The 26,418-nt window shown below is 48.5% G+C and overlaps 3 protein-coding genes across 4 annotated transcripts; 1 reads left to right on the top strand and 2 right to left on the bottom strand.

The window, feature by feature from the left end:
- Nucleotides 1-8,260: 8,260 nt before the first annotated feature.
- mpzl3 (myelin protein zero-like 3) lies at nt 8,261-14,337 on the bottom strand. Of its 2 annotated transcripts, XM_039670027.2 has the most exons (6): nt 13,966-14,331; nt 12,108-12,280; nt 10,507-10,717; nt 10,175-10,337; nt 10,043-10,100; nt 8,261-9,061 (listed from the first exon to the last, which is right to left on the bottom strand). In XM_039670027.2, the coding sequence occupies exons 1-6, from the start codon at nt 14,021-14,023 to the stop codon at nt 8,990-8,992; spliced, it is 735 nt and encodes a 244-aa protein (XP_039525961.1). In that variant the 5' UTR covers nt 14,024-14,331; the 3' UTR covers nt 8,261-8,989. The 2 variants fall into 2 exon arrangements, with proteins under 2 accessions (XP_039525961.1, XP_039525963.1); XM_039670029.2 differs by lacking the exon at nt 10,043-10,100 and having other exon boundaries at nt 13,966-14,337.
- Nucleotides 14,338-15,585: 1,248 nt separating this feature from the next.
- LOC120478229 (myelin protein zero-like protein 2) lies at nt 15,586-20,598 on the bottom strand. The gene is made up of 4 exons (XM_039670035.2): nt 20,476-20,598; nt 18,666-18,832; nt 17,814-18,024; nt 15,586-16,530 (listed from the first exon to the last, which is right to left on the bottom strand). The coding sequence occupies exons 1-4, from the start codon at nt 20,513-20,515 to the stop codon at nt 16,361-16,363; spliced, it is 588 nt and encodes a 195-aa protein (XP_039525969.2). The 5' UTR covers nt 20,516-20,598; the 3' UTR covers nt 15,586-16,360.
- Nucleotides 20,599-21,915: 1,317 nt separating this feature from the next.
- On the top strand, nt 21,916-24,220 carry cd3e (CD3 epsilon subunit of T-cell receptor complex). Its single transcript, XM_039670040.2, has 5 exons — nt 21,916-22,063; nt 22,175-22,387; nt 22,462-22,596; nt 22,808-22,860; nt 23,736-24,220. Exons 1-5 carry the CDS (start codon nt 22,009-22,011, stop codon nt 23,787-23,789), a joined length of 510 nt encoding a protein of 169 aa, XP_039525974.2. The 5' UTR covers nt 21,916-22,008; the 3' UTR covers nt 23,790-24,220.
- The last annotated feature ends 2,198 nt before the right edge of the window (nt 24,221-26,418 follow it).

Raw genomic sequence — 26,418 nt, 5'->3', positions numbered from 1 at the left:
CCCTACGCCGCATCCCCTACGCCGGACCCCCTACGCCGCATCCCCTACGCCGGACCCCCTACGCCGCATCCCCTACGCCGGATCCCCTACGCCGCATTCCCTACGCCGGATCCCCTACGCCGCATCCCCTACGCCGCATCCCCTACGCCGGAGCCCCTACGCCGGATCCCCTACGCCGCATCCCCTACGCCGCATCCCCTACGCCGGACCCCCTACGCCGCATCCCCTACGCCGGAGCCCCTACGCCGGATCCCCTACGCCGGATCCCCTACGCCGCATCCCCTACGCCGCATTCCCTACACCGCATCCCCTACGCCGCATCCCCTACGCCGGACCCCTACGCCGGACCCCTACGCCGGACCCCTACGCCGCATCCCCTACGCCGCATTCCCTACACCGCATCCCCTACGCCGGAGCCCCTACGCCGCATCCCCTACGCCGGACCCCCTACGCCGCATCCCCTACGCCGGAGCCCCTACGCCGGATCCCCTATGCCGCATCCCCTACGCCGGACCCCCTACGCCGCATCCCCTACGCCGGAGCCCCTACGCCGGAGCCCCTACGCCGGATCCCCTACGCCGCATCACCTACGCCGCATCCCCTACGCCGGATCCCCTACGCCGCATTCCCTACGCCGGATCCCCTACGCCGCATTCCCTACGCCGCATCCCCTACGCCGGAGCCCCTACGCCGGAGCCCCTACGCCGCATCCCCTACGCCGCATTCCCTACACCGCATCCCCTACGCCGGAGCCCCTACGCCGCATCCCCTACGCCAGACCCCCTACGCCGCATCCCCTACGCCGGAGCCCCTACGCCGGATCCCCTACACCGGATCCCCTACGCCGGATCCCCTACACCGGATCCCCTACGCCGGACCCCCTACGCCGCATCCCCTACGCCAGACCCCCTACGCCGGATCCCCTACACCGGATCCCCTACGCCGGATCCCCTACACCGGATCCCCTACGCCGGAGCCCCTACGCCGGATCCCCTACACCGGATCCCCTACGCCGCATTCCCTACACCGCATCCCCTACGCCGGACCCCCTACGCCGGACCCCCTACGCCGGACCCCCTACGCCGCATCCCCTACGCCAGACCCCCTACGCCGCATCCCCTACGCCGGAGCCCCTACGCCGGATCCCCTACACCGGATCCCCTACGCCGGACCCCCTACGCCGCATCCCCTACGCCGGAGCCCCTACGCCGGATCCCCTACGCCGCATCACCTACACCGCATCCCCTACGCCGCATTCCCTACGCCGGATCCCCTACGCCGCATCCCCTACGCCGCATTCCCTACACCGGACCCCCTACGCCGCATCCCCTACGCCGCATCCCCTACGCCGGATCCCCTACGCCGCATTCCCTACGCCGGACCCCCTACGCCGCATCCCCTACGCCGGATCCCCTACGCCGGATCCCCTACGCCGCATTCCCTACACCGGACCCCCTACGCCGCATCCCCTACGCCGGATCCCCTACGCCGCATCCCCTACGCCGGATCCCCTACGCCGCATCCCCTACGCCGCATCCCCTACGCCGGACCCCCTACGCCGGACCCCCTACGCCGCATCCCCTACGCCGGAGCCCCTACGCCGGATCCCCTACGCCGCATCACCTACGCCGCATCCCCTACGCCGGATCCCCTACGCCGCATTCCCTACGCCGGATCCCCTACGCCGCATCCCCTACGCCGCATTCCCTACACCGGACCCCCTACGCCGCATCCCCTACGCCGCATCCCCTACGCCGGATCCCCTACGCCGCATTCCCTACACCGGACCCCCTACGCCGCATCCCCTACGCCGGATCCCCTACGCCGCATCCCCTACGCCGGATCCCCTACGCCGCATTCCCTACACCGGACCCCCTACACCGGATCCCCTACGCCGCATTCCCTACACCGGACCCCCTACACCGCATCCCCTACGCCGGATCCCCTACGCCGCATCCCCTACGCCGGAGCCCCTCAACGCATCCCCTACGCCGGATCCCCTACGCCGCATTCCCTACACCGGATCCCCTACGCCGCATCCCCTACGCCGCATTCCCTACACCGGATCCCCTACGCCGCATCCCCTACGCCGCATCCCCTACGCCGCATCCCCTACACCGGATCCCCTACGCCGCATCCCCTACGCCGGATCCCCTACGCCGCATTCCCTACACCGGACCCCCTACGCCGCATCCCCTACGCCGGATCCCCTACACCGGATCCCCTACGCCGCATCCCCTACGCCGGATCCCCTACGCCGCATTCCCTACACCGGACCCCCTACGCCGCATCCCCTACGCCGGATCCCCTACACCGGATCCCCTACGCCGCATTCCCTACACCGGACCCCCTACGCCGCATCCCCTACGCCGGATCCCCTACGCCGCATCCCCTACGCCGGACCCCCTACGCCGCATCCCCTACGCCGGATCCCCTACGCCGCATCCCCTACACCGGATCCCCTACGCCGCATCCCCTACGCCGCATCCCCTACGCCGCATTCCCTACACCGGATCCCCTACGCCGCATCCCCTACACCGGATCCCCTACGCCGCATTCCCTACACCGGACCCCCTACGCCGCATCCCCTATGCCGCATCCCCTACGCCGCATCCCCTACGCCGCATCCCCTACGCCGGATCCCCTAAGCCGCATCCCCTACGCCGCATCCCCTACGCCGGATCCCCTAAGCCGCATTCCCTACGCCGGACCCCCTACGCCGCATCCCCTACGCCGGATCCCCTACGCCGGATCCCCTACGCCGCATTCCCTACGCCGGACCCCCTACGCCGGATCCCCTACGCCGCATCCCCTACGCCGCATCCCCTACGCCGGATCCCCTACGCCGCATTCCCTACACCGGACCCCCTACGCCGCATCCCCTACACCGGATCCCCTATGCCGGATCCCCTACGCCGCATCCCCTACGCCGCATCCCCTACGCCGCATCCCCTACTCCGCATCCCCTACGCCGGATCCCCTAAGCCGCATCCCCTACGCCGCATCCCCTACGCCGGATCCCCTAAGCCGCATTCCCTACGCCGGACCCCCTACGCCGCATCCCCTACGCCGGATCCCCTACGCCGGATCCCCTACGCCGCATTCCCTACGCCGGACCCCCTACGCCGGATCCCCTACGCCGCATCCCCTACGCCGCATCCCCTACACCGGACCCCCTACGCCGGATCCCCTACGCCGCATTCCCTACACCGGACCCCCTACGCCACATCCCCTACGCCGGATCCCCTACGCCGCATTCCCTACACCGGACCCCCTACGCCGCATCCCCTACGCCGGATCCCCTACACCGGATCCCCTACGCCGCATTCCCTACACCGGACCCCCTACGCCGCATCCCCTACGCCGGATCCCCTACGCCGCATCCCCTACGCCGGACCCCCTACGCCGCATCCCCTACGCCGGATCCCCTACGCCGCATCCCCTACACCGGATCCCCTACGCCGCATCCCCTACGCCGCATCCCCTACGCCGCATTCCCTACACCGGATCCCCTACGCCGCATCCCCTACACCGGATCCCCTACGCCGCATTCCCTACACCGGACCCCCTACGCCGCATCCCCTATGCCGCATCCCCTACGCCGCATCCCCTACGCCGCATCCCCTACGCCGGATCCCCTAAGCCGCATCCCCTACGCCGCATCCCCTACGCCGGATCCCCTAAGCCGCATTCCCTACGCCGGACCCCCTACGCCGCATCCCCTACGCCGGATCCCCTACGCCGGATCCCCTACGCCGCATTCCCTACGCCGGACCCCCTACGCCGGATCCCCTACGCCGCATCCCCTACGCCGCATCCCCTACGCCGGATCCCCTACGCCGCATTCCCTACACCGGACCCCCTACGCCGCATCCCCTACACCGGATCCCCTATGCCGGATCCCCTACGCCGCATCCCCTACGCCGCATCCCCTACGCCGCATCCCCTACTCCGCATCCCCTACGCCGGATCCCCTAAGCCGCATCCCCTACGCCGCATCCCCTACGCCGGATCCCCTAAGCCGCATTCCCTACGCCGGACCCCCTACGCCGCATCCCCTACGCCGGATCCCCTACGCCGGATCCCCTACGCCGCATTCCCTACGCCGGACCCCCTACGCCGGATCCCCTACGCCGCATCCCCTACGCCGCATCCCCTACACCGGACCCCCTACGCCGGATCCCCTACGCCGCATTCCCTACACCGGACCCCCTACGCCACATCCCCTACGCCGGATCCCCTACGCCGCATTCCCTACACCGGACCCCCTACGCCGCATCCCCTACGCCGGATCCCCTACACCGGACCCCCTACGCCGCATCCCCTTTCACTTTTCACGTTTTCTGCCGGTAGAAGCACCGGATTACGGCACTCACACACGGAGAAAGTCAATTTTCAGGATATGTCCCCTTTAAAGCTGCTGTTCCCATGGTAACGGCTGTGAATGATGCCCATGTATTCTCGCCCCAGGGTGTGTGTGTGTGTGTGTGTGTGTGTGTGTGGGATCCTAGAGCCCGGTTCCTGAGGGACCCTTTCTGACCCATTAGCTGGACATCTCCATCAGAACCGCACGACTCTCGGAGTGTGAAACACCTTCTAAACACACACATCTGCTCTCAAACACACTCATTCTCACTGCTCGTATACACACACACACACATCACTGAAAGAAGTACTGAGAATGGATTTTTTTCCTTCTCACCACTACAGCAATGTTATTATTTTTCCATTTTTAATAGAAAATAAACAGTAAAATATTACAACTCCCTTTTTGGTAGACAATACTGCAGTGTTTATTATAAATGATTTATAATTATGTATATTTATGTTCCTGGTAATTTGAATCAGAATAACTTCCTCTTCTCTTCTCTGATGACGAAGGCGGGGCTATAACCTGTCACTCACATGAGCTCAGCCAATAGCAAACCTGTTCTTGTTTGAGATGCGCTTCACTCGATATTAGACACAATAGAGGAGAAAATACTGTTTATACTTGAAAAAAACAAAAACAACATTCACAACATTTATTTCTAAAGCGCTTAATACTACACAGTTTCACAGCAGCTTCACGGTAATGAACAGGAAAATAACTGTAAAACTCATCAATTATACAAGAGAGAAACTCTCAATGAATGAAATCAATGGGGATCATTCACGGAGAGTTAGACGGCTGAATTACTGCGACTTCACAGTCTGATCTCAGTTTAACTGGAATACAGACCTAACCCTACTTCAGAAAGAGGGAATCAGAGGTCATCACTGAACTAAAGGTCATCTTGACTACTGGCTGTTCATGTCATGATGGAAAAATACTGGGAAAATGGGTCCAAACCTGAACTTTCTTTCTTGGGTGAAATCAAATATCAATGAAAGTCAATGGGGTCCAAAGCTGTTTGTTTCCCAATGCTCTTTAAAATAGATACTTTTGTGTCCAGCGGAGGATAGAAATTCATACAGGTTTGAAGGACATCATTAAATGATCATATCTGATTGACTTATGACTGATCTCAACAATCCTCTGGAAATCTGCTTAGAAACAACGGACAATGACAACAAATGACAAGATGTTAACCTGAGGGACTCAACACTGCGGTATATTACCAGAAATCAATTAAAGAGAAGCCATTAAAGTCAAAGTATCTATTTTATGATGACACAATGCACATTAATATCATATTAAGTAATAAACACAGGCCAAGTGCAGACACCCTCCCCCATACTGACATTTAGACGCAACAATGATGTGTTTCAGGTGTAACGTGTTTCTGTGAGGCTCGTGACTTAAGTGCATTTGCATTTTGCTGATTCGGATTGTGTGTGTGTGTGTGTGTGTGTGCGTGATACTTTCAGTCTGCATCAGACGCCCTACAACGACTGCACCTCCACCCCCGATCAGGCTGGCAACTGTTGCCATGGCAACCACACGGAAACGGCATCCTCTGACTCCAGCTGATGGTGAAACTCCATCCATCTCTCTCCTGTGTGTGTGTGTGTGTGTGTGTTCACAGGACCCCACGGACACTGCTGAATCCCATGCATCTCCGCTGATGCGCCGTCTCCATGGCAACAGGCCAGAGCGACATCCAGAGCGGATGACTTATACACACACACACACACACACTCATGCTGGATGCATTAGAGAGGTGCGACTCACTCTGGGCTGTAAGATATATCGGTCAAAGCATTAAAAAACTCCTCAAAATGCTTTTATATCCACAAATTCATATTGCACTGATACTATTTAGAAAAATGCATTGAGATCATAACCAATAATAAACTGACCACATTCATAAGAAGAGATCAGACTATAAAACCATAAGCAGCATTCTTTTGATCATTGTCATAAAGTAGGGTTATATTGTAATTGAGATTAAAATGCAAGCAGGGTTAATGCAATGCATATTTATGCATTGTATTTTTACATTTAAATGTACAATAAATGCTTGCTCAATTTCTGTAAATGCGTTTTTATGAATGAATGACTCTCTCACCCCTTGCTCTAGTCTTCCTCGTGAACAGCCGCTTACACCCCCTGCTGGTGGGCTCGACTAACTGCAGATGGAGATGATGCATCGGTAATCCACTGCTTTTCCTGCAGTTCCGCGGAGTGAAATGTTGAATTTTCTGTCGAATTTTAACCACTGAATTTGTGGAAAGCAAAATAAAATGGACTGAAAATTTACTGTCAAATATTATAGGTTGAATTCAACAAACTTTTTGTTTCAAAAACATTTGGCATTATTTTACATCCATACCATCTCAAGACAGATTAACAGAACCATAGAAGAACAATGTGGTTCCCACAAGAGGTCCCGAAGAGTGAAGTGTTTCGAGCGCCCCCTGGTGGCTTTCTGAGTTATAGGTCATAAACTCCACCCTCTCTATGTCATCCAATAGGACAAGAGCTAAACTAAAAAATCCAATTACACTTCAAATCATTTTTTTTCCAAAGATGGTGTCTGTGATTTTAGGTAGTTATCATGCATATGGATCATGCATACGTATAAGTGCTTGTTTTTCTAATAAGTTTGGTTTACACAACAAGTTACTAAAAACTGAGATGTTTTTCCTTCACGTATTGCGGACGACAACGTTGTCAAAATGATCCCCGCTCACACGGATCCGTGAAACCAATTAAAAACGCTGTATTCTGCTGCTAGGCCAGTAGGTGGCGATGTCCCGAAACACACAGTATAAACTGAACACATAACACGTCATCGTCATTTTCAGGCCAACAAAATGCCACTGCTGTGTAAATGAACAGCCAAAACACATAGAAAGCTGTTAGATGAAAAAAAAAATGTGTAAAAGGCCACAGAGTCATTAGATGCTATAAAAACAGTGCGTGACATCATGATTGACAGCTGGGCTTGCGAATGAATCCGTGGGCGGGACCTTCATGCCACGACATCATCGGCAAAGACTGTTACTGGGATATTTTGGCTTCATTCATAGAATATTCCTCACCATTCCTGACGGTGGGGTAACAAGCCATGGACAGGGTGAGGGTTCGGGTGGTGGTTAATGGTGTGGGGTTGTTAGGTGGAGGGGGGGGGTGGGGGGGTTATGGTGCGGGGTTGTTTGGTGGAGGGGGGGGGGTTATGGTGTGGGGTTGTTTGGTGGAGGGGGGGGGGGTTATGGTGTGGGGTTGTTAGGTGGAGGGGGGGGTGGGGGGGTTATGGTGCGGGGTTGTTTGGTGGAGGGGGGGGGGGGTTATGGTGTGGGGTTGTTAGGTGGAGGGGGGGGTGGGGGGGTTATGGTGTGGGGTTGTTTGGTGGAGGGGGGGGGGGTTATGGTGTGGGGTTGTTAGGTGGAGGGGGGGGTGGGGGGGTTATGGTGCGGGGTTGTTTGGTGGAGGGGGGGGGGGTTATGGTGTGGGGTTGTTAGGTGGAGGGGGGGGTGGGGGGGTTATGGTGTGGGGTTGTTTGGTGGAGGGGGGGGGGGTTATGGTGTGGGGTTGTTAGGTGGAGGGGGGGGTGGGGGGGTTATGGTGCGGGGTTGTTTGGTGGAGGGGGGGGGGGTTATGGTGTGGGGTTGTTAGGTGGAGGGGGGGGTGGGGGGGTTATGGTACGGGGTTGTTTGGTGGAGGGGGGGGTGGGGGGGTTATGGTGCGGGGTTGTTTGGTGGAGGGGGGGTTGTGTGTATAGTGTATATAGGCCTCCTCTCATGCTGATTGGATCGAGAATTTGAACATGTTCCTTTCCTCAAACTTTGTTAATAAAACATCATTTTTGGAGATTCAGGAGATCAGATTCAGATGTGTGTTTAAATGTAAATATCATTTATTTATATTTTGTAGATCTTTTATGCTATATTACATTTGACCTTAAGCTTTAGCAAATACAGTGAAAACTACTACACCCCGTTTGGTGAGTTAAAAACTGCCTTCACAGATATTATACAGTGTGGAAATAAACATGTAGGTCATATTTTAGTTTAAACTTAAGCTTTTCCTTTCATCAAACTGCTGAAATTGGATGCTTTTAAATACTAACACCTTTCTATGATGGTTCTATTTAATTTATAAAAAATAATTAGTTCATAAAAAATAGTTAATAATGTTAAAGTTACATTTCATATTATATCTAAACAAAATAGAATTGTACAAAGGTTTTTCTTTATCACGGTGAAAATAAATGGTAAAACATGAAGGATCTCAGGAAACAGAATTAGCCAATCATATCACACGAATCTCTCATGTGTCCCGCCAAAAGATCTTTGCACAACGAGCCCGAAAGTCACCCAGGTTCTTCAGACTCGGTGGGCAAGAACCTTAAGGCGCTGAATGTCGAATTATATCAAATCAGCCTGTCTTCTCATCTTTTATAGTAATTTAATTCATAGATTACAGTAACAGTCCATCATTATAAATAACCAAAATTACCCACTCAAAACAGGAAGTCTCGGCAGTGGAATGACGTCTGGGTTTATCAAACATGCAAGAACCACACACACACACACACACACACACACACACACAGGAGTTTATCTAACACTGGGACTCGGTGAAGGTGAGTTCGTGTGGTTTCTCTTGCATGTAGTCATCTTCATATTCAGAGCCCTGAAACAAACACCAGTCAGCTTTATTTCTATAGCACGTTATACAATACAGAATAGATTGATAAAAAATAACAGAATAATTGATGCAAACTTCATCAGATATGAGAAAAATTCCAACTCTGCTGTAAAGCAGCTCTAAAAACACAAGTGTCATAATTCAGATCAATCCGTGTGTGTCGGGAGTCACCGTAAACGAGTGTGTGTCGGGCGTCACCGTAAACGAGTGCGTGTCGAGCGTCACCGTAAACGAGTGTGTGTCGAGCGTCACCGTAAACGAGTGTGTGTCGAGCGTCACCGTAAACGAGTGTGTGTCGAGCGTCACCGTAAACGAGTGTGTGTCGAGCGTCACCGTAAACGAGTGCGTGTCGAGCGTCACCGTAAACGAGTGCGTGTCGAGCGTCACCGTAAACGAGTGCGTGTCGGGCGTCACCGTAAACGAGTGCGTGTCGAGCGTCACCGTAAACGAGTGCGTGTCGAGCGTCACCGTAAACGAGTGCGTGTCGAGCGTCACCGTAAACGAGTGTGTGTCGAGCGTCACTCTGTGGTGTTCTCTGACGTTCGGGAACACACTCGTGTGTATGTGTGTGTGTGTGTGTGTGTGTGTGTGAGACGCTTCTGGAGGGAATTACACCCAATCATGATCACACACTTCGACTCTGGCGTTTCAGAAACACCAAACCAACATTAGAGACGCTGCGACGCCATTGGTCCGCTGGTTACTCCAGTTATCCAATCACAGCCTTCGCTGAGTCAAAGTCACACATCGAGGGATTCGTTCAGTAAATGTGTTTCCAGTTTATCTTTTATTATCGGATCAAACGACGATCCGCCACCATTGAGCCCACGAGTGTTTTATAGAGTTTACCCGCATCTTGGCGTTCCCATCCAGTGTTTTTAGATGCGATGGAAACTCAGCTCATCAACTCTAAAACCAATTCTATACGGATATAAGTCAGAGTCTCCTGTAAATACGGTGGTTTACCTTAAAGTAACAGCAGCACATGGAGCTTTGCTTCTGCGTCTGGTAGAGATACTCCTCACTGTCAGAGACACACACTCGTCAGTCACAGCACACAGTCCTCTGGAAGCACTGGTTCAGGCACTGGTTTCTTACCCGGCGAGCTCCTCGATGGGCGAGTGATGGGTCGCGACGGGCCCCGGGCTCTCGGGGGAACACGGACACAGGATCCGGCCCAGCAGGAGCAGTGTGATGATTCCTGACGGCACCAGGACAAACACCAGCAACACACCCACATCCGTGAACGCCAGCGACACTCCTGACAGACACACAGAGGCACGCGTGAGCAAACCGGTGTCGAGTTAAAGGCATGAAGAAAAAGGGAAAAGAAACGTTTATATATGTAATTTTGGTGATAAGGGATCACATGACAGAGAGGACGACACCGGTGATCGTGTGTGTGTGTGTGTGTGTGTGTGTGTGCTCACTCTGTGGCGTGACGCTGAGCACGGTCTGCGCTGGGCTTCCCTGCACGTCGGGAGGGTTGCGTACGGCACAGGTGTAGGTGCCGTTGTCGCTGAGCGAGGCGTTCAGGAGCTGGATAGAGGCGTCTCCGGCCGACGGGCTGCCCAGCCACTTCACACGACCCTTAAAGTAATCCTCCAGCGGCGGGTACGCCTGCGACGAGAAGTGGAAGAACTGCAGAGGAACACAAACACACACCACCACGGAGATCAGAAACCTTTACCAAACCATCCTAAAAACTGCTGGAATACGGGGATACACCCGGCAGTGTGTGTGTGTGTGTGTGTGTGTTGTGCTGTATCGCTGAGGGCGTTGATGGCTGACATGAAGCGCAGTAAATGCTTTTATAAAACCATTACCACACAATACAAACATTAAAACCAAAAAATCTGTATCAATGCAGCTCATAAAGTACAATCACTAGAAGGCTTCCTTCCGCTGGAAAAGTGTCTCTGACCGCGAACAGCAACAGAAGTTACACACACTCTTACAGACAAACACCGTCTTCATGAGTGCGTCAGTCCGTTATACTGAACGGACTCAAACCTGTGATCACGGAGAAAGACCGATGACCATCGGCTGAACACAGCACTGACAGATCCTTTATTAGGGATATAGCACTGACCCGTCCACTATAACACACACACTCACTCCATCTCTCAATACTCACGCTATACGCCTCAATGAACAATGTCAATGAGAACATGTATTAATAACGATAACGATTAATAACCAATAAATAACGTATTATTTCCTAACGCTTCATATTTACGCTGTTCAACACGATGATCTGAACTGAAATATGATTTGAATCATTTCAAAAGTACAGTTCAGAGCAACAGTTCAGTCTGTCATATCCTACATAAAACTAGGACAACATTATAATTGTGTGTTTGAGACGTTGCCTTCAGGCTTATTTTTGCTATCCGGGTCTCAAAGATTATATTCAAATTTGGATTTAGATTTATCGGCCATATATATCATATATATATATATATATATATATATATATATATATATATATATATATATATCAGTTATCAGCTTTCAAATATAAATAATAATATTACCAACCAAAATGATGATATCTAAGAAATCTCTGAAACACATCAGTGGTTTTCCTGCAAGCGTGTGATTTATATATGAAGAGTTCAGATGCAAAAGCCTCTAAATGCCATATGAAATTTTCTTCTTTAATGTTGATTTTTATCAAGCTTGGATATTTAAGTTCAGTAATTTCACTTAAATAACAACTAATAGGTAATTATCATTGCCATTTAAGTGAAATTACTGAACTTAAATATACAAGCTTGATAAAAAATTATCATTCTAGAAGAAAATTTCAAATGGCACTTAGAGGCTTTTGCATCTGAACTCTTCATATATATATATATATATATATAGTGTGCACTGCTGAGTGATTCCCAGCTTTATGATCTCCTGATGGACGCTGCGGTCGACAAGCTTTCAGCAGATCCTGCCCATGTGACCGCGAGTGACCTCTGACCCCTGAGTGCTCCATCAGACCAGAGATCCATGATTCGTGTGTGTGTGTGTTCCTCACCGTATGGTCCGGGCCGCCGCCGCCCGCGGGCCGGAAGCTCCAGTCGACGGACATGGCGCTGGTGACGGAGCTGGAGGAGCTGAAGGAGCAGGACAGGGTGACGGCCGATCCTCGAACAGCACTGACCTCTGCTGGAGCCGTCACTGAGATACAACACACACTCCTCAACAGCACTGACACACACACACACACACAATCACTGTTAAAGGGACAGAACACACACAGTTCCCCATGATTTACTCTCCCTCAACTCATCCCAGTGTGTGTGTGTGTGTGTGTGTGTGTGTGTGTGTGTCACTCTTCTGTCAGACCAACACAATCAGAGTTATATTAGAAGTGTGCTGACTCTTACAAGCTTTAAGACCCGTTCAAACCATATACATATATTACATCATTCTCTTTAAAGAGCTCGAGTTCATTAGTGTAGATTGCTGGACTGTAAACGGGCCAGCATATGAATCAGATATCTGTCATCATATCTGATATTCAGTTCCTCAGAATAATGAAACATCATAAACTGCACACTCATAATCAAACACAGGAGTGGTTTATCAGATACCGATGAGGAACACTGTAAATTACTACACACACACACACACACACACACACACACACACACACACACACACACACACACACGGTTATGTAATCAGAGCTGGTGTCATAAACACAATCACTGTGTTATGTTATAATAACTATCAGAGCAGATTCGAGGTAATCAGATTCAGAGTGGAGCGAACTAGAGTTAAAGTTATGAGCAGTCCTGAGCAAAGATGACTAAACAGACACACACACACACACCACAGGACTGAAGATCCAGTAAGCGTGTGTGAGATCCTCTGATGATGTCACTTCTGGGACGGGCCTGTGACATCATCATGCTTCTGCTGTGTGTGTGTGAGTGAGTGAGTGAGTGAGAAAGTGTGAGTATGAATGAATAAATGTATAAATAAATGTGTGAATTATACAATTACATAAATAAGCAAATAAAAGTATAACTACTCATTTATTTGTACTTTTTTTTACATTTCTTTGTATATTTATTTATGTATTTATTTATTTTTAATTAAGTTAGCTTTGGCATTCATCTCACTATCACAACACCTGCATAACATCCCTGTCTGAAAATAGCCTACACAGATACGGTCATGTTCAGTTCAGAGCAAATCTACAACATGTTCATAATAATCTGTGTTTCAAGAACGTTTGGATTTCAGGGAGATTGGTTTGTAGTATTTGATCGTCAGCCATTCTTCTTCCAATACAATACGCATTCAGTCATTAAAATGAAGAAATAAAAAGAAAAGTTTGTTAAGAAACTGAAACTAAAAGGATATTAAGATATCTTTAACACTTCTTGAGTTACAGACACGCAAACGTGGGAAAAACAACATTTATGGCCCCCAGATAGTACAATTGTAATTTTGACTACAAAGTAGATCAGTGAATATACATCCATGACGTTTAATATTTTGGTTTTCATCTTCATTCATTTCTTCCGGGTGAGTTAACGAACACATTAAGCTGAATCTGTTATCATGAACAAACAATGAACAGTTGCATTTTTACTGACGTTAACACAGATGAATAAATACTGCAGAAAGAGTTTGTATTGTTAGTTAATGCATCAAGAGTTGCCAGTTTATGAGCTCGCGCTGTAAATCAGACGACTGTGGATGTCGGTATTGTTTACATACGGCAATGATTGACAGGCTATATTCACACACAACAGAAAGTAAAACAACTCAACTGGCAACAGGTTATAGATATACAGTCTCTCAGAAACAAAACCCACCACATCAAACCCCTGAGAGATGTGTGTATGACGGAATATGTGTGTGAGAGTCGCGAAACTCACCGAGAGAGATACACACACACGACACAACTCCCGTGAACGAGCTTCTCTTCGCGTCCATGATCAACAACAGCGAGTGTGATCGATAACAGCCGTGTATGACCGATAACAGCCGTGTGTGACCACACACAGCGACTATGAGCTGATATGAGCAGATATTACAGCAGATATAAGCCTCGTTTATGTCCCTGGTTTGTGATTGTCCTCCATGTTTGAGAGGCCTGTTACCTGCCGAACAGGTGAAACAGGAAGTTCAAATGCAACTCTGAAAACACGCCAAAATCATGATTAATTTCTCAAAACCTCTTATTAAACTAGCAAAAACTCTCATTAATCTCTCAAAACCTCTTATTAAACTAGCACATCTCTATTAAAAACCAGTGCAGATATGTGTGTATATTATATTATCAGCCGTGATGAGTGACATAAATTCTCTCTTTCTAACCTAAGGGTTTTTATATCAGATTATATTAACAATTAATTAAAATGACATTAAATGGGTCTAATGTCAGCTATTTGAAGTAAGATTCAGATGTTAGTGTGTGAAGATCACGTGCTCTTTTATGACTCTTGAGTTTTTTGGTTTATTCTGAGATTAAGTTTATGTTGTTTCCTATTAAAGAGAAATTATCTTAAGGAGGACTGATATAATGAACATCTGTCACTAATGACCATGAAACCTAAGGGTGGCGCTGTATTACTGCGGTTTTCATTTTCACAAAAGAACTAATTTAAATATCATGTCATGCATTGATCTTTGAAGTAAAACTAGAAATTTTCCCGAACAATCCCCTATAAAATTATTTTAAACTCATATTCCAGTGATCATAATTGTCCATAGACTGTCCCTCCCGTCCGAGATGCTGGGGAAAGTGGATCATGTGACCGGTGACACCTGACAGAGGATGTTTCCAGCGCCTGCGCACTAGAGGGCGCTGATGAGCTTCAGTCGTTTGATGAAAGCCTGAGCAAACAAGTGTCTGTGAGTGAGTGAGTGAGAGAGAGAGAGAGAGAGAGAGAGAGAGAGAGAGAGAGAGAGAGAGAGAGAGAGAGAGTGTGTGTGTGTGTGTGTGTGTGTGTCTGAGTGAGAGAGAGAGTGTTTGTGTGTGTGTGTTAATAGCACTCATCCAGAATGTCTTTTATTGCCTAATGCTGAACTATTGCATCGCATAAAAGTAATAAAAAATCCCAATATTTAAAACATTTATATTTTGTGAATTAAAGTACTATTAATGTACATTTGTTCCTTCGTCATCTTCATCATCGTCCTCTTCTTCATCATCATCCTCCTCATCTACATCTTCATCATCGTCCTCCTCATCTTCATCATCCAGAAAGCAGTGCAAGAGTTACAGGCCAGTGAATGGCGTAACCATAGCAACCAAGGTCTGCAAACCTGTTCTTCATTACTGACACGAAAGAGTCAGATCTGAAAGCCGTCACGAGCGTCTAAACACACGTGATCTGTGAGAGGAAGATGAGCAATAGTGCTGTGTTTTGTTTACAGGTAACTAACTTGAGTAACGTAATCAGATTACTTTTTTTCAAGTAACTAGTAAAGTAACACATTACTTTTAAAATCTACAACAAAACATGTTACTTTTTCAAATAAGTAACTCAAGCTACTTTGTTGTCCCATTTATTGACTGACGCTTTAATGTTGAGAGAAATCAAAGTGCAGAGGTGTTGTGTGTGTGTGTGCGTGCGTGAGCATGTGTGTGTGTGTGAGTCTAAATATGAGCATTCATCTCACTCCAATAACTAAATATGTTAAATAAAACATACATTTTTATGCATTTAATCTCACTTTATAAACCAATTTACTTGCTTCTGAACTTCGATGATCCAGAACAGCAGTCGAAAGGTTTGTGTGAGTGGCGCCCTCTAGTGTACTATAATTCACTCTACTGTACTGTATTCACTCTACTGTACTGTATTCACTCTACTCCACTCTACTGTACTATAATTCACTCTACTGTACTCTACTATACTGTACTGTACAGCAGTGAATCTGCATTTCCTTCAGCCTGAGGATTATTATTTCACTTTAGTGTGAAAGGGCCTTTACATTTGCCCAAAAATATGACTTTTTTTGTCATAAAAAACAAGGCCAGTCCAGGTGGTAAAAAGTAACGCAAAAGCGACATAAAGCATTTCTTTTCTTAATAAGTAACTAACGCAGTTAAAGGAGTAACGCAGTGTTGTAACGCATTGCTTTTCAAAGTAACTTTCCCCAGCACTGCTAAAGAGTCGCAGATGAAGGCACCCCACTCCAGGAAACTGGCATCACTGGGAAACCAGACGTCGGAGTAAAACCACGTGACCCGCTGGTGCGTTTGCTGGCAGTCTTTGAGTGTGAGTTTGTGATAGCAATCTCTCCGAGCGACCCTCCAGGATCTCACCAGCCCGTCAGGACCTTCTGCTCTTGCCGGAGCGTCATGTGGTTCTGCTCCGGGTTCCTCCGTCTGAGACAGCGGCGCACGGACACGACCATCATCACCACCAGGAGAACCAACAGAACAGCGCCTCCAGTGGCCACACAGAGAATCACAATCTCAGAGAGCGAGGCTGAAATGACACGGAGATCATGTGACTGAACGACTCACACCTGCAAACAAGCTGAGTCTACATCATAACACATTAAAACCATAGACTGTGTGTAGGGTTAGTCGGACTAGTTAGAGCCCAACCCATGACCTCCAGAGAGGCGGAGCCGGACTAGTTCGAGCCCCAACCCCTGACATCCAGAGAGGAGGAGCCGGACTAGTTCGAGCCCAGCCCATGACCTCCAGAGAGGCGGAGCCGGACTAGTTTGAGCCCAACCCCTGACGTCCAGAGAGGAGGAGCCGGACTAGTTAGAGCCCAACCCCTGACGTCCAGAGAGGAGGAGCCGGACTAGTTCGAGCCCCAACCCCTGACGTCCAGAGAGGAGGAGCCGGACTAGTTCGAGCCCCAACCCCTGACGTCCAGAGAGGAGGAGCCGGACTAGTTAGAGCCCAACCCATGACGTCCAGAGAGGAGGAGCCGGACTAGTTCGAGCCCCAACCCCTGACGTCCAGAGAGGAGGAGCCGGACTAGTTCGAGCCCAACCCATGACCTCCAGAGAGGAGGAGCCGGACTAGTTCAAGCCCAACCCATGACCTCCAGAGAGGTGGAGCCGGACTAGTTCGAGCCCAACCCCTTACGTCCAGAGAGGCGGAGTCGGACTAGTTCGAGCCCAACCCCTTACGTCCAGAGAGGAGGAGCCGGACTAGTTCGAGCCCAACCCCTTACGTCCAGAGAGGAGGAGCCGGACTAGTTCGAGCCCAACCCCTTACGTCCAGAGAGGAGGAGCCGGACTAGTTCGAGCCCAGCCCATGACGTCCAGAGAGGAGGAGCCGGACTAGTTCGAGCCAAACTCATGACCTCCAGAGAGGAGGAGCCGGACTAGGTCGAGCCCAACCCATGACGTCCAGAGGGGAGGAGCCGGACTAGTTCGAGCCCAACCCATGACGTCCAGAGAGGAGGAGCCGGACTAGTTCGAGCCCAACTCATGACGTCCAGAGAGGAGGAGCCGGACTAGTTCGAGCCCAACCCATGACGTCCAGAGAGGAGGAGCCGGACTAGTTCGAGCCCAACCCCTGACCTCCAGAGAGGTGGAGCCGGACTAGTTCGAGCCCAACCCCTGACGTCCAGAGAGGTGGAGCCGGACTAGTTCGAGCCCAACCCCTGACGTCCAGAGAGGAGGAGCCGGACTAGTTCGAGCCCAACCCCTGACCTCCAGAGAGGAGGAGCCTGATGTCATGTGGCTCTGGAGTGAGCACCACTTGTAGACGTACGTAGCCACAGACGGAACGAAAGCTACTGCTCACCTGTAGTGACGACTCGTAGACGCACCTCTCCAACGTTCCCGTGCACGTCTGGCGGGTTTTTCACGTGACAGCTGAACGTCCCGTTGAAACTAAACGGCACTTTCCGCAGCACTACAGAAGCGTCGCGTCCGCTGACGTCTCCGGCCCACTCCACCTTCCTCCTGAAGCGGCCCTCCAGCGGAGGAAAGGGCTTCTCGTGGAAATAAAACACCTGACCCGAGAGACAGAGAGAATGCAGCATGTTTAACAATACAGAGTTTAACAGCAGCTTTACGGTGAAAACAGGAGATTACAGGAGCAGAGAGTGTTTTACAGCAGGTCTAGAAAAGGGTTATTGTCCAGATAGAGTTAGTTCTGATTGATTCACTTCTGTTGCCGCTAACACGACACCGTTTCAACAGGAAACAGAAAACCTTTAATGTGTTCTGGCGGTTCATTTGCATGTCAACCGTGTTTGGTTCTCGAGAACACACACTCTGAACTCTGAAACCGGTTCCACGGTGCAAGTTTAAAAAAAATTAAAACGTTATCATCTCTGTGCAAACTTCAGAAATGCGAATCTGTGAAAAGCTGATTCACATGCGTATCACGTGTTTAGTCCATAGGTAGGAGCGTTTGAATATAGTGTAGTCTTTTTATACAAATTAACCTCACCAAATTACTTGTCTGGCCTTAAAAATGAATAATACAGAAACTTGAGTTGCTTCCGTGTATCCATGCGAACCGGCATCATTTTGATAAGGTTTTATCAGTGCAGAGGTGAAAGGCCTTCAGAGGGGAGAGACTAGTGGACACACACACACACACACACACACACACACACACACACACACACACACACACACGCCTCACCGTCTCCTCGTGTCCGGGGCCGATCGGCCTGAAGCTCCAGGACACCGTGACGCTCGACGCTCGGATCACAGACGAACTCTGGAAGGTGCATTTGAGACGCACGTCTGTCCCGTTAACAGCCTTCACTTCCCCGGCCGTGAACACCCGCATCCCCGACACACACACGCCTGCAGGAACACACACTCGTCACATCATCATCACAGTCTACAGCACTCAACCGGGTTAACTGACGGAGACATTACTGTAGAGCACGTTTACTAAACTAAACTAAACTAATCTCTATTCACTATCATTCCTTGTTGTTTATACCGCTAGATTTATCTCACTCATCAAACAGATATCTGATTTAATCACATTTATCGGACTTCGCTAGCTTCAACTATCACTCTCTCAGTTAATCTGGCCACAGTTCTCTCACACGCTCGCTCGAAACGGCTAGAGACACCAGCAGCCAGAGTCACATGTTTACCGGGCCTGGCCAGATCTCATCGGGTTGATCGTGGTGCTCCAGAATCTGTCTGAGGATCGCTCTGTTTCAACACTAAGTCTGATCGGGGGGTCGAAGGACTCTCACGGGGGCCTCCCGGTTAGATCAGCCCTACAGCTGGAGGCGGTCCCTGATTCAGAGAGTCCCGCCTCCACGGGCCCGACACACCGAGTCCAGGATCCTCCTCCTCTTCAGAAGTGTTTATTAAGTTTAACTGCTCGTTCTGAACTCATTATTGCTGAAGACAAACAGCGGATGTTAAAATGAGTCTGTAGAATCACACACACACACACACACACACACACACACGCACACACACACACACACGCACACAGGTGGAGTTTATTCTGTTCACACGAACTTCCTGCAGTGAATGACTGGAGAAAACAATGGAACGGATCTAATCACACATGGACACACACACACACACACACACACACACACATACACAGTCCTCTCTCTCTCTCTCTCTCTCTCTCTCTCTCTCTCTCTCTCTCACACACTCTCAAACTCTTTCGCACAAACACACACACGCACACACACACACACACACACACTGTTGTGTTCTTTGAATGCATTTCTGTTTTACTGAATGTGTGAAGAGTTTTAAAATAAAGCTGATCAATGTAAGTGTTCCACATGATCACTGTGTGTGTGTGTGTGTGTGTGTGTGTGTGTGTGTGTGTGTGTGTGTGTGTGTGTGTGTGTGTGTCATCAGGGAATGAATAGTGTTTTCTAGTGAGTTTAGTTAGTTTTGAGTGTGTCTAACGCAAACTGAGTGTAAAGAATATAATGTGCTTGCAGTTTTGCAGACTCAGTGTGAAGATTAGGTTTAAGAGTGAGTGTGTATGATATATAAATGACATCAAGATGCACTTTTAGTGTGTACATGTATAGGCTATATGTTGTACGCGTGTTTAAATGTGTCTTTGCTGTTTACGCTTATTCATATAATCAATAACTCCTGATTCTCATATCTGAAGTGATCGTCGTTGTGTTCATAGCCTACTGTTGAATCTGTGAATGAGTGGATGACCGCGCGCGTGCACAGGTAACCCGATTAAAGAGCGCGTGATGATTGACAGGTGTCACTCACATCAGCAGGATTATATTCCCTCACCTCAAGAACACAGCAAACATAATACTCACACACACATCAAAACCAGGAAACATATGAAATAATCATCCAGTCGCGAGACAATAGATGACAGACATGAAACTAGTGCAGTGGGACAGTCTAACATCGCTTCACACTAACCGATAGAAGTTTTGATTACTCATGTGAGTAAATATGCTAATAATAATAAAAAGTAACACACTGACCTGAGGCGGCGAGCATCATCATCATCATCATCATCATCATCACATGAGCCCGTTGAGTCCGATCACATACACAAGACACACACACACATATATGTAAAACACACTCGTCTGGTCGGTCTGATCCACCCGACACATGCACGCGCCGCGCGCTCCCGCGCCACAGCCCAATTACATGTGTAAATGTTAATACGATCATGAAATATTAACGTTACAAATTATTTCCCCAAAATAACCAAACTGCAACTGTTAATCCAATGTTTATGTTTGCTGCACTGTAAAACAATATCAATCAGTTATGAAAAAAAGTTTTTACATTGCTTTAAATTATCGAAATTATCAAAATATTTTTTTTTAAGATTCAACTTTTTTATTCAGTTTAATTAATGTACAGTAAGTTAAAATGACTTAAACTTAAAAAAAGTTGATTGTCCATAAAAGGTTATGTTATACAAGATTAGAATAATTTTAAGTCAGTCGTTGAAATAGCTTACACTTCCAAGTTAATTGTTCTTTAAGGCAGAATATATGTTGTTTACAGTGTAAAGAGTTATTAGCATGCGGACTTCAGTGAATCTGGGGTTTATTAGACGAGTGTGTTCTGAACTTCACCACATGGTGGCGCTGCAGACTCTCATTCATCATCACGTGTTAAAGCCCTGAGCTCTGCTGCTAATATAACCTTCAATATAGTGACAGAGATCTGCAATTATAGATCATACTTTAACGTCGCTTCGTTTCTTAAATCTGTCTAAACACTAGAGAAATAATATTTAACTCATTTTCAATACGGTTTCATTGTTAACATGATCTAACAACAAACAATAACTTCTAGCATTTACTGAAATATGATTAAAATCGGTAATATACTTAATCTTAGTGTTGTTGTTACACATGTTACATGTATTTACTGTAGTAATAACTATAAATGATACATAACTGCATGCATAAACTCTAAACCAAACCCTAATCCGTATGTGGTTAATATTTATTACTATAAAAAAAACTGACATAAGGGTAACACTTTATCATACAGTCGTTGACACGTTACATGTAATTAATGTAGTTGTAACTAAAATTATGCACAATTTCATGCAATTAACTCCAAAGCAAACCCTATAGTAAATACAAATAGTTAATATTACTCAGTACTTAAATATATAATAGCAGTGTGACACCTTAAAATAAAGTGTAACCAAATAAAGAGTAACCTTAAAATCAAAAAGTGTGTTTATTATTTATCAGACCTGAACATGAAGTAACATTAACAACTGTATTTGTATTAAGTAACATTAGGACGTTATTGTTTGTTGATGCAGAGAGTAATGTGTGTGTTCTCGAGGAGTGTGTGAGAGACACAGCTGAGCTGATAAAGAGAGAGAGAGAGAGAGAGAGAGAGAGAGAGAGAGAGAGAACGAGGGCGTTTGAGGTTTCCTTTTCCTGTAGCGAAACACAGAGACACTGAGAGATCAGAACAACTCGACTTCAAGACAGAAACCATCATCATCATCTTCATCTTCTTCTTCCTCAGCAGAGATGATCCTCGTGGGCCTCGTGTTCCTGATGCTCACGGCAGCGGCCGACAGTCAAGGTGACGATCACACACATCCATGATCTGAGCTCATTATCCAGTGCCTGTTTGACATGAACATCCACTATAATCACATGTTGCTCGTTTCATTTGGGTTTGTTTTTGTTGAAGACATTAGAGTCACAGAGACCGGCGTGACTCTGACCTGCGAAGGAGAAGAGGGTCCATGGACGTGGAAGAAGGGAAAAGACGAGTTGAAGACGAAGACAGAGAAGCAAGCAACAGTTTCGGTGGATCAGGGCGGGATGGTGAATGGAGAGTTCAGCTGTGAACACAAACACGACTCAAAAACAATCACAAACTTTTTCTATGTCAATGTAAAGGGTGAGGAAACTTCATGTTGATCATCATGCAATGTTCCTCTCACACACACACTCATGTCCCTCTTCTCTCCGCAGTGTGTGAGAACTGCTACGAGATGAGCGGGTTGATGGCGACGGGCGTCATACTGGGGGATCTACTGCTCACAGGAGCCGTTATTCTCATCGTCTACATGTGTGTGCGGAAAAACACTGGCAGCACTCAGCACAAAGGTACAACACACACACACACACTTGGGGAAGTCAATGGGGTCCAAAATCATCTGTCTGGTTACCGCAATTCTTCAGAATGTCTTCTTGTGTGTTTAACTGAAGACAGAAACTCGGGACAACATTCGGGAGAGTAAATGATAACAGAATTTACATTTTAGGGGCGAACAATCCCTTCAACATTTTCATTGTTTAATTTGTTTTACATCTACAGCATCCAAACCTCGAACAACCAGCGCTCCTCCCGTTCCAAACCCAGACTATGAGGTACGTGTGCGAATCATGTGAATAACGTCACAGATTAATGTAATAAGGCATTGCCTGTAGTTATTAATGAGTCTTTCATCACCGCAGAAAGAGAAAATGTTAAAGTGTGTTGTGATTGGTCAATAATCCAGTGTTGCCGTAGTAACAGCCCAGACAGCAAACTGACATTGAATCAACGTAGAAACGACGTCTCTCATGACATTGAAACAACGTTGATTTTGCTCATCGAATTAACGTTGAACCAACGTCAGACGCGGCATTCTTCAAAGCTAAATGAAAATCGAAAATTGGTTTGCTTTCATAACGTTGAAACAACGCGTTGATTTCAAGTTGATTTTCCGTTAGTTTTGAAAGAATGACGCGTCTGACGTTGGTTCAACGTTAATTCGATGAGCAAAACAATGTCAGATCAACGTTGTTTCGATGTCATATTTCCACGTTGATTCAATGTCAGTTTGCTATCTGGGAGCGGTTCCCGCTAACAAAAACACGTACATTTAACAAACTTTCCAATCGAGTTATGAAAAGGTTATTTCTGAGTTTTTAAAATGTCTTTTTTTGAAACTTGGTTATGCGAATGTTTTCATAATATTGCATTTCATTGTTATTGCAAACATTATGGTAACATTTATAAGATGAATGTCCAAATAAAACGTTTCAGGAAAAAAAGTTTCATGAATATAAATGATGTTTTGAGATTAAAGACGAGATAAATCTGAATGAACGTTTTATTAACGTTACTGCAAGAATTATTAACGATCCTGTAATTGTGTCATTTACGCGACAAGACATTTGAGTTCCGGTCATGTAATGTAAATGTTATGTGTAATCAGTGTAAATGTGTGGCTGTAACTGTGATGTTTGTGTGTTTCCAGCGGCTGAATCAGCACACGGTCAGCAGTAGTTTGTACGCCGGCCTGAAACCCTGATGAATCATAGTGTGCCTTACACAGTCCCAGTCGTTCCATGGTGTGTGTTATTGATTATTGATATGTCAGAGTCAGACTGTGACTCGCTGATCAGGGTTTTGTGATGTTCGTGAGTGTGTGTTTGTGGAAACTTCTGCTCATGAAACATCGGAAACTCATGATGGAAACATCAGCATGTGAAATACTGTAACTAAACTCGTCTGTCTTTGGAGTTTTCTGTTTTGAAGAGTGTGTCTTGTCTTGAGTTTGTAATCTTCACAGACGTTTATATGTTGTTTTGATCTGCAAGTGCAACTATTCATTCTAGATTTTTATCTTATGCAAAAATTATTTAAATCAACTGAACTGAAGTAAGCCGAGGGTTGAATGATGCAGATTGAACTGGTGTACTGGAAAAAGTAAAAGTCAAAAATAAAGTTGATTTTGTGTAACTGTGTTGAGTGCTTTCTGCTTTAAATAGTTTATACTTACGTTGGCCTCTTTTCAAAACTCTTCTTCATCAGTCTGGGTGAACTAAACTGAGGATTTGCTTTGGGACAGAATGCATTGAATGACCACATCTTTCAAATTACATCACTTCTTTTCTCACACAAACCCCCGAACACTCTCTGCACCTCGAGAATATCTACTGTTGCTTTCACAAGTGCTCAACTTAAGTTCAAAGCATCATACAAAACTGAATAAGACCGCAAACTGCTACATTCCTACAGTAGTATAAAATCTGAATGAAATACTATCAATGAAATAATATCTTTCAATTGCATTATCATCTATACAAAAGGGGAAACTTACATACCAAAACAAAATATTACCAAAGAAATTGCTCAATACTCCCAGCTCTCCTCAATCCAGAACCAGGGATCTGCAAGAGTTCGGAAGAGGCGAGTCCATTCCCAGCTCTCCTCAAGCCAGATCCAGGGATCTGCAAGAGTTCGGGAGAGGCGAGTCCATTCCCGGCTCTCCTCAAGCTAGATCCAGGGATCTGCAAGAGTTCGGAAGAGGCGAGTCCATTCCCGGCTCTCCTCAAGCTAGATCCAGGGATCTGCAAGAGTTCGGAAGAGGCGAGTCCATTCCCAGCTCTCCTCGATCCAGATCCAGGGATCTGCAAGAGTTCGGGAGAGGCGAGTCCATTCCCGGCTCTCCTCAAGCTAGATCCAGGGATCTGCAAGAGTTCGGAAGAGGCGAGTCCATTCCCAGCTCTCCTCGATCCAGATCCAGGGATCTGCAAGAGTTCGGGAGAGGCGAGTCCATTCCCGGCTCTCCTCAAGCCAGATCCAGGGATCTGCAAGAGTTCGGGAGAGGCGAGTCCATTCCCGGCTCTCCTCAAGCTAGATCCAGGGATCTGCAAGAGTTCGGAAGAGGCGAGTCCATTCCCGGCTCTCCTCAAGCTAGATCCAGGGATCTGCAAGAGTTCGGGAGAGGCGAGTCCATTCCCGGCTCTCCTCAAGCTAGATCCAGGGATCTGCAAGAGTTCGGGAGAGGCGAGTCCATTCCCGGCTCTCCTCAATCCAGAACCAGGGATCTGCAAGAGTTCGGGAGAGGCGAGTCCATTCCCGGCTCTCCTCAAGCCAGATCCAGGGATCTGCAAGAGTTCGGGAGAGGCGAGTCCATTCCCGGCTCTCCTCAAGCTAGATCCAGGGATCTGCAAGAGTTCGGAAGAGGCGAGTCCATTCCCAGCTCTCCTCGATCCAGATCCAGGGATCTGCAAGAGTTCGGGAGAGGCGAGTCCATTCCCAGCTCTCCTCGATCCAGATCCAGGGATCTGCAAGAGTTCGGGAGAGGCGAGTCCATTCCCGGCTCTCCTCAATCCAGATCCAGGGATCTGCAAGAGTTCGGGAGAGGCGAGTCCATTCCCGGCTCTCCTCAAGCCAGATCCAGGGATCTGCAAGAGTTCGGAAGAGGCGAGTCCATTCCCGGCTCTCCTCAAGCCAGATCCAGGGATCTGCAAGAGTTCGGGAGTGGCGAGTCCATTCCCGGCTCTCCTTAATCCAGATCCAGGGATCTGCAAGAGTTCGGAAGAGGCGAGTCCATTCCCGGCTCTCCTCGATCCAGAACCAGGGATCTGCAAGAGTTCGGAAGAGGCGAGTCCATTCCCAGCTCTCCTCGATCCAGATCCAGGGATCTGCAAGAGTTCGGCAGAGGCGAGTCCATTCCCAGCTCTCCTCGATCCAGATCCAGGGATCTGCAAGAGTTCGGCAGAGGCGAGTCCATTCCCAGCTCTCCTCGATCCAGATCCAGGGATCTGCAAGAGTTCGGGAGAGGTGAGACCATTCCCGGCTCTCCTCGATCCAGATCCAGGGATCTGCAAGAGTTCGGCAGAGGTGAGACCATTCCCGGCTCTCCTCGATCCAGATCCAGGGATCTGCAAGAGTTCGGCAGAGGCGAGTCCATTCCCAGCTCTCCTCAAGCCAGATCCAGGGATCTGCAAGAGTTCGGAAGAGGCGAGTCCATTCCCGGCTCTCCTCAAGCCAGATCCAGGGATCTGCAAGAGTTCGGGAGAGGCGAGTCCATTCCCGGCTCTCCTCAAGCCAGATCCAGGGATCTGCAAGAGTTCGGGAGAGGCGAGTCCATTCCCGGCTCTCCTCAAGCCAGATCCAGGGATCTGCAAGAGTTCGGAAGAGGCGAGTCC

Source organism: Pimephales promelas, chromosome 16, assembly GCF_988280905.1.
Source record: "Pimephales promelas chromosome 16, fPimPro1.hap1.1, whole genome shotgun sequence".
Classification (NCBI taxonomy): domain Eukaryota; kingdom Metazoa; phylum Chordata; class Actinopteri; order Cypriniformes; family Leuciscidae; genus Pimephales; species Pimephales promelas.
The sequence above is the reverse complement of the archived record's forward strand: the minus strand, read 5'-3'. Positions and strand labels throughout refer to the sequence as shown.

Excerpts from the sequence above, each read along its gene's own strand:
- cd3e (XM_039670040.2), top strand. The coding sequence starts at position 22,009 with ATGATCCTCGTGGGCCTCGTGTTCCTGATGCTCACGGCAGCGGCCGAC. Across the intron at positions 22,064-22,174 it reads GGCAGCGGCCGACAGTCAAG|ACATTAGAGTCACAGAGACC; the intron begins GTGACGATCACA and ends TTTTTGTTGAAG. Across the intron at positions 22,597-22,807 it reads TGGCAGCACTCAGCACAAAG|CATCCAAACCTCGAACAACC; the intron begins GTACAACACACA and ends TTACATCTACAG.
- mpzl3 (XM_039670027.2), bottom strand. The coding sequence starts at position 14,023 with ATGGACGCGAAGAGAAGCTCGTTCACGGGAGTTGTGTCGTGTGTGTGT. Across the intron at positions 10,718-12,107 it reads GCGGCGGCCCGGACCATACG|TTCTTCCACTTCTCGTCGCA; the intron begins GTGAGGAACACA and ends GTTCCTCTGCAG. Across the intron at positions 10,338-10,506 it reads GCTCAGCGTCACGCCACAGA|GAGTGTCGCTGGCGTTCACG; the intron begins GTGAGCACACAC and ends TGTGTCTGTCAG.
- LOC120478229 (XM_039670035.2), bottom strand. The coding sequence starts at position 20,515 with ATGATGATGATGATGATGATGATGATGCTCGCCGCCTCAG. Across the intron at positions 18,025-18,665 it reads GCCCCGGACACGAGGAGACG|GTGTTTTATTTCCACGAGAA; the intron begins GTGAGGCGTGTG and ends CTCTCGGGTCAG. Across the intron at positions 16,531-17,813 it reads TCTACGAGTCGTCACTACAG|CCTCGCTCTCTGAGATTGTG; the intron begins GTGAGCAGTAGC and ends GTGTCATTTCAG.